At 40.1% G+C, this 16,425-nt stretch overlaps 2 protein-coding genes across 4 annotated transcripts in view; one reads left to right on the top strand and one right to left on the bottom strand.

The window, feature by feature from the left end:
* Nucleotides 1-4,848: 4,848 nt before the first annotated feature.
* Nucleotides 4,849-10,282, bottom strand: psmd13 (proteasome 26S subunit, non-ATPase 13). The gene is made up of 13 exons (XM_010794739.1): nucleotides 10,069-10,282; nucleotides 9,345-9,423; nucleotides 8,837-8,871; nucleotides 8,672-8,727; nucleotides 8,533-8,576; nucleotides 8,360-8,446; nucleotides 7,427-7,598; nucleotides 7,246-7,325; nucleotides 7,039-7,164; nucleotides 6,457-6,519; nucleotides 5,862-5,942; nucleotides 5,576-5,692; nucleotides 4,849-5,168 (listed from the first exon to the last, which is right to left on the bottom strand). The coding sequence occupies exons 1-13, from the start codon at nucleotides 10,167-10,169 to the stop codon at nucleotides 5,073-5,075; spliced, it is 1,137 nt and encodes a 378-aa protein (XP_010793041.1). The 5' UTR covers nucleotides 10,170-10,282; the 3' UTR covers nucleotides 4,849-5,072.
* A 106-nt stretch (nucleotides 10,283-10,388) lies between these two features.
* sirt3 (sirtuin 3) overlaps nucleotides 10,389-16,425 on the top strand; it is a 31,197-nt gene continuing 25,160 nt past the window's right edge. Inside the window, exons 1-8 of one of the 3 annotated variants that reach the window (XM_010794737.1) lie at nucleotides 10,389-10,552; nucleotides 10,632-10,786; nucleotides 10,914-10,968; nucleotides 11,418-11,600; nucleotides 11,681-11,913; nucleotides 11,995-12,119; nucleotides 12,628-12,789; nucleotides 13,314-13,524. In XM_010794737.1, the coding sequence (XP_010793039.1) occupies nucleotides 10,693-10,786; nucleotides 10,914-10,968; nucleotides 11,418-11,600; nucleotides 11,681-11,913; nucleotides 11,995-12,119; nucleotides 12,628-12,789; nucleotides 13,314-13,524 (1,063 nt within the window). In that variant the 5' untranslated portion in view covers nucleotides 10,389-10,552; nucleotides 10,632-10,692. Of the gene's footprint in view, nucleotides 10,553-10,631; nucleotides 10,787-10,910; nucleotides 10,969-11,417; nucleotides 11,601-11,680; nucleotides 11,914-11,994; nucleotides 12,120-12,627; nucleotides 12,790-13,313; nucleotides 13,525-16,425 lie in introns of all 3 variants that reach the window. The other 2 variants (XM_010794738.1, XM_010794735.1) reach the window with 2 other exon arrangements.

Here is a 16,425-nt window from a genome sequence, read left to right as displayed (position 1 = left end):
ATGACATGTTCACAGTGATGGACGAAGTATTCAGATCTGTAACTTAAAGTGGACCTATCATGCTATATTTGAAACATATATTGTAGGACCATACCTATATAAAATATGTCTGTGAAGTTTTTTTTCAAAATCTTTCAAACAGATCATGCATTTTAGCCATGCCTCATTTCGTTCTATTTGCTCTTTTCCAGCCTTGTTTTTGCAAGGGCTGATTCTGCTTTTGTGGTAGACTACAGCGCCACTTACAGGCCTGGCATATGTACTACAGCATCTCCAGCGCTTTCGAGCGGTCTCTCATTCCCCTGATAGGTGAAGAGTTGCCCACATAGGCGGAGCACCCCTTTTCTGACATCAGAAAAATTCAAATAATAATCAGCTCCGTTGCAGCCCCGTTTTTAGAGATTTGGGTATGGAGGAAAAGAGAGAGGGTTGTGTTTTCTGACACTTGGTGAGTTCCCTGACACACCGGAGACACATATTCATGTATAAAAGACGTACAAAAGTGCATTTTGGATGATAGGTCCCCTTTAAATGTTCAATGGGTAATGTCTTGCATGTATTAATATATATTTTTGTATTGCCAATGGGTGAATTAACGTAACTTTCACCTTCTCATTTGCCTAACAGTCTGTGAACTGATATTTCAACACAGTCTAACGGCATTTTGTGTTATAGTCACAAAATTAATCTATTGATTCGTGTTCACCAACACAATTTCTCCATTGTTTTCGTGTCACACAGAACGATTTTAAAAGCAATGTAAATAATAACAAATTAGAAGGAAAAAGAGATTTAAAAAAATACAGATTTCAGTATTCTGACACAGAATAATTTTAGAAGCAATGTATTCATATTTGTAGTATGTTTCGTGCCTGAACCAAATAATAAAAAATTTGAAGGAAAAACAGATTAAAAAAATACAGATTTCAGTATTCTGAGGCTCTGAGCCCCATTTATTTTCCTCGCGGATAGCAAAAAGTCAATAGATTACATTAATTTCGTGACTATAACACGAAATGCCGTGAGACTGGGTTAGATATCCATGTAACGACTCAGGCCTATTTTTCTTGTCAAAATCCAAAAAGATGGAACGTATCGAGTGTTCCTGTGCTTTGCCTCTCTTCAGCTAGCATACACTGCCAAACTGTAGCTAGCTGTAACTTAGCAAAATACTGTTTTCATCCAGTCTCCCTGGCTGATCTTTCCGGGAAATTATCCAATTGCTTGTTTTAACCGCACATCTTATTTAAGGTTTTGAACCAAAAACCCACTCAAAAAATGGTGGACGTTGAGAAAATGGAACCAGAAGTGGTAAAATGCTAATTCATTTCAGGGATTTGGAACTCATTCCTGCCACACAAGCACCTATTGTGATACATTGGGAGAAACCAAGCATTGCGGCACCTGGAATTTTTGCCATTTCAGTAAACCTTTCTGATTAGGATTACTTCATTTTCTAATTTATCAGCATATTATTTTTTAGGAGCCGATGTATCCACAGAGGTGTCCTCCTCAGCAGTTTCACTTTCAAAACCAGTGTTTCCTTGGTGAACACCAATGGAGCAGCTACGAGCTAAAGGCTAACGAATGCTCCATCTGTTTCTTGAATAACTGAAGTTCCGGGGACAATGGCTAAAATCCTTTATCTTGTAAAAACAACTCAATTTTCAAATATGTTTTTTGGCACATGTATAAATGATAAGTCAGGAGAGTAACTAGTAGATACAGTTGTTCCATAGAGTCTCTAAAAGTACAATGGGAGCCAGAGCCTTTTCTTATCAAGCTCCACTTTTGTGGAATCAGCTTCCAGTTTGTGTTCGGGCGGCAGACACCCTATCCGTTTTTAAGAGTGTGCTTAAGACCTTCCTTTTTGATAAAGCTTATAGTTAGGGCTGATTAGATTCAGCCCCTAGTTTTACTGATATAGGCTTAGTTTGTCGGGGGACATCTTACTTCTTCCTTCTCTCTGTCTATACCTGTGTACTCTCATGTTCCGATTAACCCAGCTTCCCCAAATGTATTTCTTTTTGGTGTCTATATACGCTGGGATCCGGAGTCATGGATGATCCTGAGGTCCTGTGCACTGGATCGCGAGCCCTGGATCTTGAGTCGTGGCTGTGGTCCTGGATCATAGGTCCTGGATGGATATCCTCGTAGATTCATCTTCCTATTATGCACACATGCATTTCCAAACATTTGGACTATCTATGCTGCAAATGTATTATCTTTTCAATTCACACACGGCATCTATTGCACGTCCGTCTGTCCTGGGAGAGGGATCCCTCCTCTGTTGCTCTCCCTGAGGTTTCTCCCATTTTTCCTTTTAAACTGTACGTTTTCTCCAGAAGTTTTTCCTTGTACGATGTGAGGGTCTAAGGACAGAGGGTGTCATGTTGTCATACTGATATTCTGTACAAACTGTGAAGTCCACTGAGACAAATGTAACATTTGTGATATTGGGTTATATAAATAAACATTGATTGATTGATTGGTTGATTGATTGATTGATTGATTGATTGATTGAGTTCCCTCCAGAATTATTGGCACCCCTTTAGTAAAAATGAGCAAAACAAGATGCAAAACATTTATTTATTGTTTTTCCTCATGATATTTCACTCAAGAATATTCACAAACAATCTTATCTTTTCACTGAAGTTAAATTATAAAAATAAATAAATATTGACTTTAAATAAATATTTTTCTCCAAAACACGTGTGCCACAATTATTGGCAACCCAAGAAAATCCTATGATTTAAAATCTAACTGAAGTATATTTCCAGTCATTTCTTACATTTGTAGGTTAACCTGTCTGATTAGGAACTCTTAATTGGTCAATCATGACTTCCGGTTTCACTGGGGTATTAAAATGAGGTGACACAGGCCAAAATTCCCTTTGTCATTCATCACTATGGGAAAGACCAGAGAACACAGTGATGATCTGCGACGAAAAGTTGTTGAGCTGCACAAATTAGGAAATGGATGAGAAAATCTTGAAACTGTTGAAAATGCCCATTTCCACTATCAGGGCAATAAGTAAGAAGTTTAAAGCAACAGGAGATGTTAAGAATCAGGAAGAGGACGTGTGTGTACATCAACACCACACAAAGTGAGGAGGATGGTTCGACTGGCAAAAGAATCTCCAAGGATCACAGCTGGAGAAATGCAGAGGTTAGTTGAGTCTTGGGGTCAGAAAGTCTCCAAAACAACCATCAGACGCCACCTACATCACCACAAGTTGTATGGGAGGGTTGCCAGGAAAAAGCCATTGCTGTCAATTAAAAACATACTAAAGCGCCTACAGTTTGCAAAACGTTACTGGGACTTTGAATGGGACAGGGTTATATGGTCAGATGTGACCAAAATAGAGCTTTTTGGCAACAAACGTCAAAGGTGGGTTTGGCGTAGACAGAAAAGCACCTCATACCCACTGTGAAGTACGGTGGTGGATCTTTGATGTTGTGGGGCTGTTTTTCTTCCAAAGGCTCTGGACATATTCTTGTTAGGATACATGGTATTATGGACTCTATCAAATACCAGCAGATATTAAATGAAAACCTAACAGCCTCCGCCCGGAAGCTTAAAGTGGGCCGTGGTTGGACCTTCCAGCAGGACAATGATCCGAAACACACCTCAAAATCTACACAAAAATGGTTTACTGACCACAGAATAAAGGTTTGTGCCATGGCCATCACAGTCCCCGGACCTAAATCCCATAGAATATTTGTGGGATGAGCTGAAGAGGAGAGTCCACAAGCGTCAACCTCGGAATCTGAAGGATCTGGAGAGATTCTGTATGGAAGAATGGTCTCAGATCCGTGCCATGTGTTCACCTCGTCAGGCATTACAGGAGAAGAATCAGAGCTGTAATCCTGGCAAAAGGAGGCTGCACCAAATATTAAATGAAGGGGTGCCAATAATTGTATTTTCGAGAAAAATATTTGTTTCCTTTCAATTATGGGTTAGATTTTTGTTAATATTTTGAATGAAATATGAGGAAAAAACAATAAAGACATTTTTTGCATCTTCTTTTGCTCGTTTTTCTAAAGGGGTGCCAATCATTCTGGAGGGCACTGTATATCAATAATAAAGATAATTGTGAGTTGGACCCTTGTTCTAATTTGTGGGCACTATTTGCTTTATAACTCCATATTTAAAGGATGTTATACTAATAATTTCCAGTTTCTTAATAAAAAAGCATTATTGTATTGTTTGTTGAAGTAGATTAACTAATGTTTTCATTATAGATAAGAAAAAACTGTCCTTGACGATGAGGCATTTCCTCATCGTCATAGTGACAACTTCACAAGGACTGTTTTGTCGATCCAACATTACAAACTGTTGGTGGGTTTATTTGTTTAAAAAATCATATTCTAGTACTTGAGTTTATGTACCTAGGTAATATTTAACCCCTAATCTTAAAGTTAAGTGTCAGAGAAAGTATGGTACTCTAATCACTTGATGTCAAGAACTTTATCCTATTATTTAGTTTTCTTGGACTAATGTCCCAGTGTTCCCAGACTTGATTGGAAAGTGGTCTTCAAAGACAAGATCAATGTAGAATACAAATACATATTTATATTAAGAAAGTGAACTGTAATGACTCATAAAATGGGAGTAATAAACGTACAATTGGATCTATAGCCGTTAGTTATTTTTTCTTTTAAAGAAATATCGACCACTACATTAAGACAGATATACGTTGAAGAAAAAATATATACAAATACTTCAAATTGTCAATCAACAGTGTTCATTTAGTTTACTTAAGTACATTAATGCATAAGTATATATAAATGTATATGGCATGCACATGGGACTTACAAAGACGCATATAAATAAATAATACAAAAGTGATTTTTTTCTGGTCCTTTTTATTCATATTTTAGACAATGTTTTGAAAGACCATATGGTGAGGATAATAATGATGCAACCAGTTGTTTATTTGTGAAATACCACAGTGTATTTTTACAGGTTGGTATAAAGCGTGAAGAATCAACATCTGATAGAAAGACAAACAATACAAAACAGAAATCTTGTGATGAGGTTTCCTCCCTGGCGTGACGGGGAAAGGGGGTCTAGGTGAGGATGTCGTGGGCTTGTTGCTCCACCAGCATGGCCATGTTCTTCACGTCTCCGCACCAGAAGTCCAGACGCTCCTTCATTCCTTTGATCTAAAAACAAAACACAGCAGGCAGTCTTAACTTCCCCTTCTGATCCAATTGTGTTTTATTGTACTTATTTATACAGATACCCCCTAATGTCAAATCCCCTTAGTGTATCATTTCCAACTTCTGACAGTTGTACCACTCAGCTTTAGGTGGCATTACTGAGCCACAGCAACGCTCTCACTCCTTACTAGAACAAAATAAGTCTTAGAGCTGCTTTATATTCTCTGATCATTTCCCTGCAGCTGTCTGCTGCTGTGTCACCATTTTTGATAATTCCCTTACTGCACTGCCATGTCCTGCGAACACATGCGCAGAGTCTGAATTTCAACTGTGTAGCGTTGTTTTAAAATTGCACATCTAGAGCAAAATATAATATAATAATATAAAATAAAAGAGGAAGAAGGACTAACCTGCTGCAGGTCCAGCACCCGGGGCTGCACCCAGGTCATCTGCACCTTCTGGTCCACCTCATCAATGTTCCCTTTGATCAGGCCCACAGACAGAGCCTTCATCACCAGCAGCTCCACCTGCAGGAGAAATAAATACATTTTCATGTCGATAAAAACATATGTGAAAACTTCTTGGGTCTCCGGGGTTGGAAAAGCAAGGTGAAATTGACAAACTGTATTAAGTTGGATCGTGGCCTTATTGACATCTATCGACGGGCTGATTAAATGTACTCGTCATCCGACTCACCTCATTGACGGGGATTATGGCACTCTCAGAGATCTCGGTGAAGGTGAGCTGTCTGTGGTTTGCAGGACGAGTGAAAGTCATCTGAAAAAGAAAGGACACGTTTGAAGTGAATTAATATTCCTGTTTTTCAACCTTCACTGTGACATCACTTCTGTCACATGAGACATGTACGAAAACATGACGACTCTTTGAACAAACTACAGATTGAGTTAGTCAGTGTTTATTATCTATGTGACATCAGACTATCTAAGAGTGATTATTCCGTAGTCAGACCAGGAAGAGGCGCAGCGAAAATCAAATAAGGGTCACTTCAAATATGACTGAAATCTTGGTGCCAGAGCCTGGGGTAGTGTGTGTGACTAGTTAGCCGAGTCAGTTAATTGCCCTCTCACCGACTCATTGCAATCCATGTCTAATGTGGATATGTTTATAAAATGTGGGTTCTTCCTGTTTTTAAAATTCTAAGGTTTGTAATTTATCAATGGCACATATTTGTATTTCCAAGATGAATCCTTTGCATGCGTTTAATTCATGTCTGCAAGTGAATGCATTGATCCATTAAAATAAAGTCTGGTTAACTGGTTTTCAGTCCCACCTCCATCACGCAGAGCAGCTGGATCTTCTGCATCAGTTTAGCCTCATGTGCTGCAAGGTCAGGCTGGGAACAAGACAAGAAAATAAATCAGACAGTTGCCCAGTACCATGGATCATGTATAATCCTTTGATCCGGTCCTGTGCTATGAGTCGGCCTTCATACTGATGGTATCTTGAAGGTTGACATGTGTCCAACTTGGCTCAATTAGTTATTGAAGGTGTTTTGATCCGAGCTGCTACATACACAGTTACGGAGCTAAAACAGGCTTATCTCACCAATCAAGAATACAAAACAAAATGCTTGACAGTCAACAGATGTCCACCCAACTGTACTTTTGAAGAAAAAAGAAGCAGGACAATTTTACGGAAGATTGGCATTACATCCCTCTAGAGATTTTGAGAATCTTTGTAAAAGGCAACTGAAGCTGCGTACTAGGGAAGTTCTGCTTTTAAGCGTCACCCATCTGCAACTTCAAACTGCATGCACCCCTCAAACAGAGGCTTATTTAAATGCTAGATTGACAACTATTTGAGTTGATGATCCTTAATGAATCTGTTGAGCTGTTATAATAATGCTAATCACCTGTTGGCCCCAGGCAGACTTGAAGCTCTGGAACTTCTCCACATTTCCTCCGTTGAAGGCGTACAGTGTATCGATGAGCCACTGTTTGTCTGTGTTCCTCAGGGTCTCCAGTACAGGATGCATCAGCTGCAAGAACACAACAGCAATCGTCAACAAGAGCTCAACAGCGCTAATAAACAACATGATGAATACTGTGTTAAAACCCACAAGCTCTCCAAAGTTGTAAACTCCCTCTCCTAAGAGTCCAGCCAGCCCAAGTGTGAACGCCCGTTCCTGCTTCTCCGTCTCTGTGGAGCAAACAACAGCAGCATTAGATCAGCCAGCCACAAAAAATACTTTCTGTTCTCCTTCAGCCTTAAAACAAGTCTAGGTGTTTGATGGTGCTCACCTGGCAGGTCTTTAATTTCCACACATCCGAGGTAGCGCAGAGCGTCCTTGTAGTAGGAGGCGTGGTTCCCGATGATGCGGTAGTATTTGCTGGAGAGATCGTAAAACCGTCCGTGGACCGACGTCACCCCGGGCAAGTTGTTCAACATTCCCTCGACCTCTTCAATGAGTTTCTGGACGTGCAGCGACAAAGAGGGAATATGTGCTTATTGTGGATCATATTTCTTATACTTTCATTTAGCTAATTATTTTATCTTTATTTATAATTCTGAATACTGAAAAGCTTCAGATAAGCTAAACTTTGAAGTGCTACACAACAATGAGATTTTATATTTATATTTTATTGACTAAGGAGCAGTTTAAACAATGGGTTAATAAGTCTCCACAGCAGAATATTTGTAAACTTTCTGTTTTAAACGGTGTCAAAGAAGAATTAAACTAAATGTTTCTTTTGTTTTTGTACTCCCTTTGATTATAACATGCTTCGGTTTTGCAAGCCATGTATTAGTTTTCTCTTTGAAATGTTAGGCTACTTAAAAATAATACCATCATCCAGCATGTCATTTGTACTAAGTATTTTATAATAAGGAACACTTTGATCAGACTTTTTCTTACTTAAACTCAGGGTTCTATGGATTCATAGTACTGATTCCATAAGGATTCTTTTAATCCCGGGTCACATCAAATCTGCATCCGTTTTTTTTCCCTGCTTTATTTGTGTCTGCGTTTGCCACCTCTCTCAAGTTAATTCAGTAAGAAAAATAATGACTTGTGGATGTGTGACTTTGATGCACTGTGTTGCTTTGTTTAACGGTGTTACCGACACATGCTTACCAGCAGCTTGGCGTTGAATATACGCAATAACGGGTTATATGTGAATGAGGTGTGAGGTTTGTTTTGCATCTGGGAGAGAACAGAGTTTTGGAGCTTTTACCTTTGTGGCAGGAAGATCGTTGATCTCCAGCTTAAGTCTGCCGATAGAAGTCCTGCAGAGAATGGCGGCTTCATCGCTGCTTTTCACCTGAAACAGAAAGATGTTTAAGTTTTTTGTTCAATTCCACCATTAACAGTCCTTTTTCTAAATGTTTGAAGTTGTTATCAACTCACCTTTTCCCGGGTCTTTTCGAGAAAGGTGATGGCATCATTAGGATCTGGAAACAAAAACCTTTTTGTTAATACTAAGATATGAAAAAGAAGTATTTGTTGCTAGGAAATATATCCTTTTGCCTGTTATGTTATTTTGTACCTTTCATCTGTCTGGCAACATACAGTATCATCTCCATGAGGGACAATGGGTTGATTCTGATGAGAAAGCAACACACAGATTAGCCTCGAAACAGGCAAAAGTCAGAACATATTTAACTAGAAGGTAATAATGACTAGAATGAGAATTAGATATACTTTTTCTCACCTGTGTTCAAAGTCACTAATGAAGTTGTCATAGAGCTTTAAAAAGGGAAAAATCAGATCAGATCATAGAAAATATCCATCTTGTTATAGAGGCAACACATAATAATTTACATTACAGTTTATCATGAAGAAGGAACTGTATATAGCCCAATGTTTTATATGCTTGTATGTCTGTATTTTGTATTTTAATCAGTGCCAAGGCTTCAAGTTATACGGGTTCTGAATTTATCTTTTGCAACTCAGACATAAAACGGCAGCTACTGTAAATAAACGATAACAAAATATTTCAAATTACAAAACAATAATGCTTGAACAATTCGGTCTAAAACCCTTATTCAAACATAACTTGATTGTCATATCGTAGGCACCTTTCAATCTATCATGATACTGATTTTAAATATTTCACAATACATGCTATGACACTTTGATATACAAGTGCATACTGATTTAATGTACATCCCAACTCATATCTCGCGGTAGTCTATCATAGGATGTGAGTATGCAGTTACCTGTATGAGGCCATCTCCGGTATCAAAGCAAGGATCTTTAACAAAGTCTGATAGCCTGAGTGTCAACTGATGCCACAATCTGTCAAAAAAAGTTCAGATAACTGATTGAGAATCACTTTTAAAATGACACGCATACAATTGTCTTTAAATTCATTACATGATTTGTATACTTCTTCTGACACAGTATACAATGAAAGGTTTCTAATATCTGTGTCTCCAACTTCCAGGTTGCTGGACTGTTTGTCAAGCCAAGTAAGCTTTTTTTAATGTATTTGACTAAAACAGAAATCTGTAGACGATTCCTTTAAACGTCATGATTTTCAGTCAAACCTTCACCTGATATGTATGATCAAACAGCACTACATTGAAGTTATGATATTCAGATGGAGCAGTGACTAAGGACTCATCCATAGTATCCCCGCTAGCAAACAGCTAAGAAAAACATGTTATTAACTTTAATCGAGTACTGGCCTAAATCAATAGTTTGGGTCTAAAGCTTTTAACCGTTAAGTTATATATTCGTCACCGAATGAAGTGTTAAACAAATTAAACATTAAAAACCGAGTTTCAGCTCTGATATTCCTGAAGAAACTTTCAGCTAGCAAGCCAACCCTGAGCTACTGCTAGCTCTGTGCATGACTCAGCGGGCATTTACAATGAATGAGGGAGCTATAGTTAGCTAGCCTAGCGTTAGCGGGACTAGCTGCAGTATTACTCGTTTTACCTTTTGTTGTGAAACTCCTCCAATGTGTGCCACTCCGTCGCCATCTCCGGCGTGGAGCTGTTGCTCTGCTGCTGTTTGAGGAACCCGCTAACATCTCTCATAGTGGAAACAAGACTCTAAAGTACTTATTTAAAATCTGAACTGATGGGTTTTGCTGAATCTTCGGCTAACGTTAGTAGCCAGTCGTGTTGTGGGTCTGCTGCTGGGCGCAAAGGATGATGGGAAATTAAGGAGGCGTTTCTAAAGCTAGCTAACATTAGCTAAGATTTGTTTGGACATTAAAGTGTATTTTTTTGTTAGCAAAACACTTTTAAATGTATCGCACAGTTAATTTAATTTTTTTTTTTTAAAGGAAATAGGTGGCTTGGTAGAAAGCGACCTTGCTGTTTTGTGTAAATAAAGTTAGCTACTCTACATACTCGTACATTAAGGTTACTCACGTCCGAGTCACAAGGTCAAAGGACGACAACAAGCATTATTTTGGGTAGGCAGCTAGCATTAGTTAAATATTTTGTTTTGTTTTTGGTGGAGACACTGTGTTGACAGCTCTTTTCTGTTTGTAGGTATCCTCTTGAGTCAGTTGCAGTCATGGAGTAACACTCTGGGAGCTGTTAAGTTTGTGTTATGACTTCTTTACCGAGCTCCTCATTAATATCACCTGTCAGACTCTTCTGTGTGCACCTGTGCTCAAGAACGAGCAGGACGCTCTCTAAACACGGTGGGTAGAAAACCATAGAGTACTACCTTAGTACACACCTTAGTAGTTGTTAGTATCACAACTTTATGATAAAATAATAGGAAGTATTCTATGATTATTAATTGTGACAATGCTTTTTTTCAAGTAGTTTTGTGTCAAAGGAGTTGGTGCCCTGGTGCAGGTGCATCATCAGCTCTGTGCAGGTATTTAATGCACATGTTTTTCCATAATAGTAACAAAAAACAAAAAACATTGCCCTTTGTGAAGTTGCAACACATATTTTTTGTAAATAAGTAATTAAAGTATAACACTTGAGATGATGGTTAATGAAACAATGATGAAGGATATGATCCAAAAACTAAAAGGGTCCCTTCTAATGCTAATTTTCAGAGAAACTCCCTATGGAGGGAACTTTGGGATTTTAGCCTTTGCAGACCATTTACATGCACAAAAACCTATATAACGTACTACAGGAAAGAAAACCCCCCAAAAAGCATGATTGGAGTGGTGGGAATACAAGAGGGATTATAGTGGGTCAGTGTGGTCCAGGGTTGCTGCAAACCGATCAGGATCCATCTGCTCTTACTAATGTGTATCATATTAAAAATTATTGATCAACAACTCTCCTCATCTTAGTTTTGCTTCTTCATAGACAAACAAACTCTCTCTGGTGGAATGAGACTCGAGGGTTTCTCTCCCGGGGTGGTGGAGGTGCCTCCGAGGAGCAGCAGACCCTGGAGGACCTGGCCCAGAACATCAGAGAGCAGCAGTACAAAAGGGTGGTGGTGATGGCTGGAGCCGGGATCAGCACACCAAGTGGCATCCCAGATTTCAGGTAAAACAATTAGACATGTTTTCCAGTATTGAGATAAACCTGTTAATATCAGGTGTATTCATAAGATAACCCTCTCACAGGTCTCCAGGCAGCGGTCTCTACAACAATCTGCAGCAGTATGACCTGCCTTACGCAGAGGCGATATTCGAGATAGGCTTTTTCCATCAAAACCCAAACCCCTTCTTCGCCCTGGCCAAAGAGCTGTACCCAGGGAATTATCAGCCCAATCTGACCCATCACTTTGTACGGCTGCTTCACAAGAAGGGTCAGCTCCTCAGGATGTACACCCAGAACATTGACGGGCTGGAGAGGCGTATGTGTTTGAAATATTTTGCTGTTTTGTTTTTGATCCTATAAAGAAATAACTGCACATCATTGGTCATTTGAAGCCTAGATGTTTGTTCAACTGTGTTTCAAGTGGCAGGGATTCCTCCTGAGATGTTGGTGGAGGCTCACGGTACTTTTGCCACCGCCACCTGCACGGTCTGCCTGAGGAAATACAAAGGAGGAGAGTTACGGGTGAGTTTAAACCCAAACACTCATTCTACACATTTAGCTTTTATATTTTTAAGAATATTTAAAATAAATGTAATGATTTTGTCCCCTGTTTGCCACGGTGACTATTAAGCGCATTCCCCAAAGTGAAATCTTTCTGTTAAATGTAATTTTTGGTAAACTGTTGGGAGTTCTGCAGACACTGTTGATAATTTGTGCATGTATTTGTTTATTTACTGTTCAAGACATTTTTGATCCTATGATATCTACTCATGTCATTATACCTTCACATAGATGTCCTTTGAAAATAAATAAAAAGTCTTCTTTCTTTAACCAGTTTTTCACATCAGATAAGGTGTTATAATGATGTTTTGAAGATCAGTCACGTTTTTTGAGTTTAAGTTACAAACATGAGGTGTTTCCAAATCTTAGTAATGTCTTGTTTTCCTTCATTTTATTGCAGTTTTACTAGGATTTTTGATTTGTAATGTAACTATTATTCACTTTCCATCTTGTTTCCGTGTTTCCTCAGTCAGATGTGATGTCAGGTGTCGTGCCGAAGTGCCCCACCTGTAAAGGCGTGGTGAAGCCCGACATTGTGTTTTTCGGGGAGGAGCTTCCGTTTAACTTCTTCAAGTATCTCACAGATTTCCCACTGGCAGACCTCTTGATCGTCATGGGAACATCACTGGAGGTGAGCGCCACAGATTTTAAACTACATCTTGCTACCTGTAATCTGACATTTTCCGAGTATAAACAATATGTTGAAGGGACATAAGTGAGGGACATGTTCAACACTGGAGAACAAACATTGAAACTGACAGTTGTACTTCACGCAAAATCATTTCTTTCTTGTGTCCAGATTTCAAAGTTCAGGTTAAAAATAAAAAAGCTCCCAGTGGGTCACCAGGAAACCTTTTCGTATACAAAATATGTAAAACAATGTTTTATCAAAGAATATGTCTTTGTTGCCATTTTTGCAATATATTTTGTTATACGATAAGAGGGACAGGACAGGGTTTTATGTAAAAAGTCAAATAGTTGTACTTTATGTTGTTGAGATTCTTGGTTGTAATAACTTTGCTTCACTCTGTTTTTCTGTCTGCATCATCACCATGAATAAAGAAAAAAATACCCCCCAAAATGATATTTGTCTGACACCTTTCAACAACAATTCCTCTTGCTTTAAAAGCTGCTGTTTGACTCTCTGTGCTGCAGGTGGAGCCCTTTGCCAGTCTGGCGGGGACTGTGCGCCCCTCTGTGCCCCGTCTGCTCATCAACAGGGATCGGGTGGGTCCGTTCACCGGGCGCCGCAGTCCTCATGATGTGGTGCAGCTGGGCGACGTGGTCAGCGGTGTGCAAGCCCTGGTGCAGGCCCTCGGCTGGACTCAGGAGCTGGAAGCTCTGATGGCCGCTGCTGCTGAGAAAGTGAGTTATGATTTTTTGCTTACAAGCTCCCACTTTTTTACGTACCCAGTTGCTGTGGCTCTGCACTCAGGTCCATGTAAGTTGAATCAAATAGCCAGGGGCGGCGGGTACTGTAGGCTAGGGAAGGCTAAGCCTTTCCAAATATTTGTGTCACTGCATCCTGGTAAAATAAAAATATAATGTATAATGTTTGTGTCTTTGACTAGCGCTGCTATGCAGCCACCTGTGCCCTGTTCTACGAAGCCAGTTCAACAGACCCTGGATATGTTTGAGTTATCTTAACTAACCCTAACAAACGAGATCTCGCTAAGCGGTCCTACGACGCTGGTTATCAACTCGGTAAATCAAGCCAGGGTTTCTCTCTCCAGCTGAGAGGGCATTCACGTGAAAGTTAGCTACATTTGACCAATCACAAACAGGGACAAGTGNACACACACACACACACACACACACACACACACACACACACACACACACACCGGTGGGTCAGCTATCTTTCATGTAAACTTTACATGATGTGTGTGTGTGTGTGTGTGTGTGTGTGTGTGTGTGTGTGTGTGTGTGTGTGTGTGTGTGTGTGTGTGTGTGTGTGTGTGTGTGTGTGTGAGGCTTTACAATGTAAAGCATACATACATACACACACTTACTCCAGAGTGGAAATATTGCGTGGCGTCTCTTCTGAGAAACATCCAGCTCGGGGGCATAATGCTGGTTTCTGGTTTAAGCCGTGGGAGGGGGGGCGGAGGGAGAAGGAGGATGTGACACCAGAGGATATTGGGAAGTCTTGTTACAGTAACATAAGGCAGGCTTACAGTCGTTGCCACACACACACATACACTAACAAAAACAGCAGCCGACCCCCTGCTGTGTACCCCCTTACGCCCACGCACACAAACAAGCTAATAAAAGCACAGAGCCGCACAAACACCCACCAGGTTTCTCATTTTTTCGCCAACGATGGAAGCTGGCTCTGGCTGAGCCAAAGGCATGTCAGAAACTAGTTAAGGCTCCATCCTCTTAAAGTCCAAATGAATTACATTTAATCCCCTGTTTGTCAAAATCCCAAAGCTATTTATTATATGAAAAAAAAGGTGTGAATCTTCATATTATAGGGGCTCAAAACTGAATCATTTTAGGTCATTGTATAATAAATAAAATGGTTTTTCTATTATCAAATATTTGGCAACCAAGTCATCCATTAGCTTTTAAACGTTGTAGCTCCGTTTATGCTGCCACTAAACTACCATGCTGTTAAAGGAAGATGGGGTTCTTGCATCCCTGACCAGCAAGAGTGTTTGTGTGTGTGATTGTACAACGTGTGCTCCAGGCAGGCAGGCGCGCACACACACACACACACACACACACACACACACACACACACACACACACACACACACACACACACACACACACACACACACACACACACACACACACACACAATGGAGAACTTAGTTTTATCCTTGCTCTCTTTTTCCATTTTGTAAATGGTAAAGGATATTTGGTTTGTTCTAAGTGGAGATGTAAGAGGTCTTTATCCATAGTCATTGTCTTATAGACAGTAGATGTGGTCGGCAGGATTCAGTTTGGAGACACAGACATGAGTTACAGCTTATTTACTTTTCTTGCCCCCACCTCTGAGTGTGTTATGTCTGCCCGACAGGACACATGTTTTGAGAAGCGTGTTTGCACTTTTTCGCTTTCTTTGATGTGCTGCTTGGGAGTAATCTGCGCACAAATGTGGGGCACGAACACACACACACACACACTGAGGCTGATCTCCAATGTCTAAACCCTGTCTAGACTACAAAGTCGAGCCCAGTGTTCCTAATAGCAGGAACGTGTGTGTTTATGCCAGCGTATTTAGAAACAATAGTACAGGTAACACATGCCAGACTGATTTCCTGTATATAATCTGATCCTTTTACATCTTCCACATTAAAACACTTGGTAGCTACATTTGCTGAACCTGTGAGAGGATTCTTACACCTCTATAGGACACTTCAAGTATCTCCTGCTATCGCATACATAGCATGCAATATCCAGGCATCTGTTCATAAGCAGACATCTGTTTCTATGCAATATGGGAGCACATGAACAGACGCCAAAATGGCAATGTGTTTAAAGAAATGTGTTCTCAGGTCCATTATTGACAACAAATTAGATTTTGGATTAGTTCAATGTTGTGTATCCTGTGATAAGACATACAGTATCAAATATAACAAATGTCCCACTGCCAGGGTTTGCATATCAACTGGGGACAACCCTGCAAAGATGTCAAACGTGGTCAACAGTGTGAGGAATTTGGATACAAGTAATAGCAGGTTTCTGTCAGGCTGCATGGTGGCCTAGCAGATACAGAGATGTCCCATAACACAGAGGTCCCAATCCCAATCCCTGCAGTTTGTATGTCCTCAAGCTCAACTCTAAAGACATATACAATAAATTAACTACATTATCAAAACGTGACCCTACATAAAAGACCACCAGCGTCCCTAAATTGCTTCTCTCTCTTGCTTCTCTCTCTTTGCCCTAATTGAGGACAAATAGAGCGAATGAATGTGCCCACAGGAAGTGACATCAAACCTGAAGGGCGAAATACTGCCTTCACAACAGCAGCAGTTGTCTCTGTGCAGAATGTGTGGATCTGCATTCACAAACCCGAATTATGAGTCAGCAACATGAGTTTAGAATTAGACCCTTCAGAAAAACGCGGGCTAAAATCCTTGATTATGCGATTAAACATGCAGGGTTTTTATGTGATTTTATGCGGTGAAATTGCGGGAACTTGTGAAATATGCGGAAAGTTGCAAGGAGCTGATTGTGGACTACAGGAAGCAGCAAGGAGAGGGACACGCCCCCATCGCCATCAATGGGACTACGGTGGAGAGAGTCAGCAGCT

Source organism: Notothenia coriiceps, unplaced genomic scaffold (assembly GCF_000735185.1).
Source record: "Notothenia coriiceps isolate Sejong01 unplaced genomic scaffold, NC01 NC01_scaffold00037246, whole genome shotgun sequence".
In the NCBI taxonomy this organism is placed as follows: domain Eukaryota; kingdom Metazoa; phylum Chordata; class Actinopteri; order Perciformes; family Nototheniidae; genus Notothenia; species Notothenia coriiceps.
Note: the sequence above shows the minus strand (reverse complement) of the source record. Positions and strands in the feature narration are given on the sequence as shown.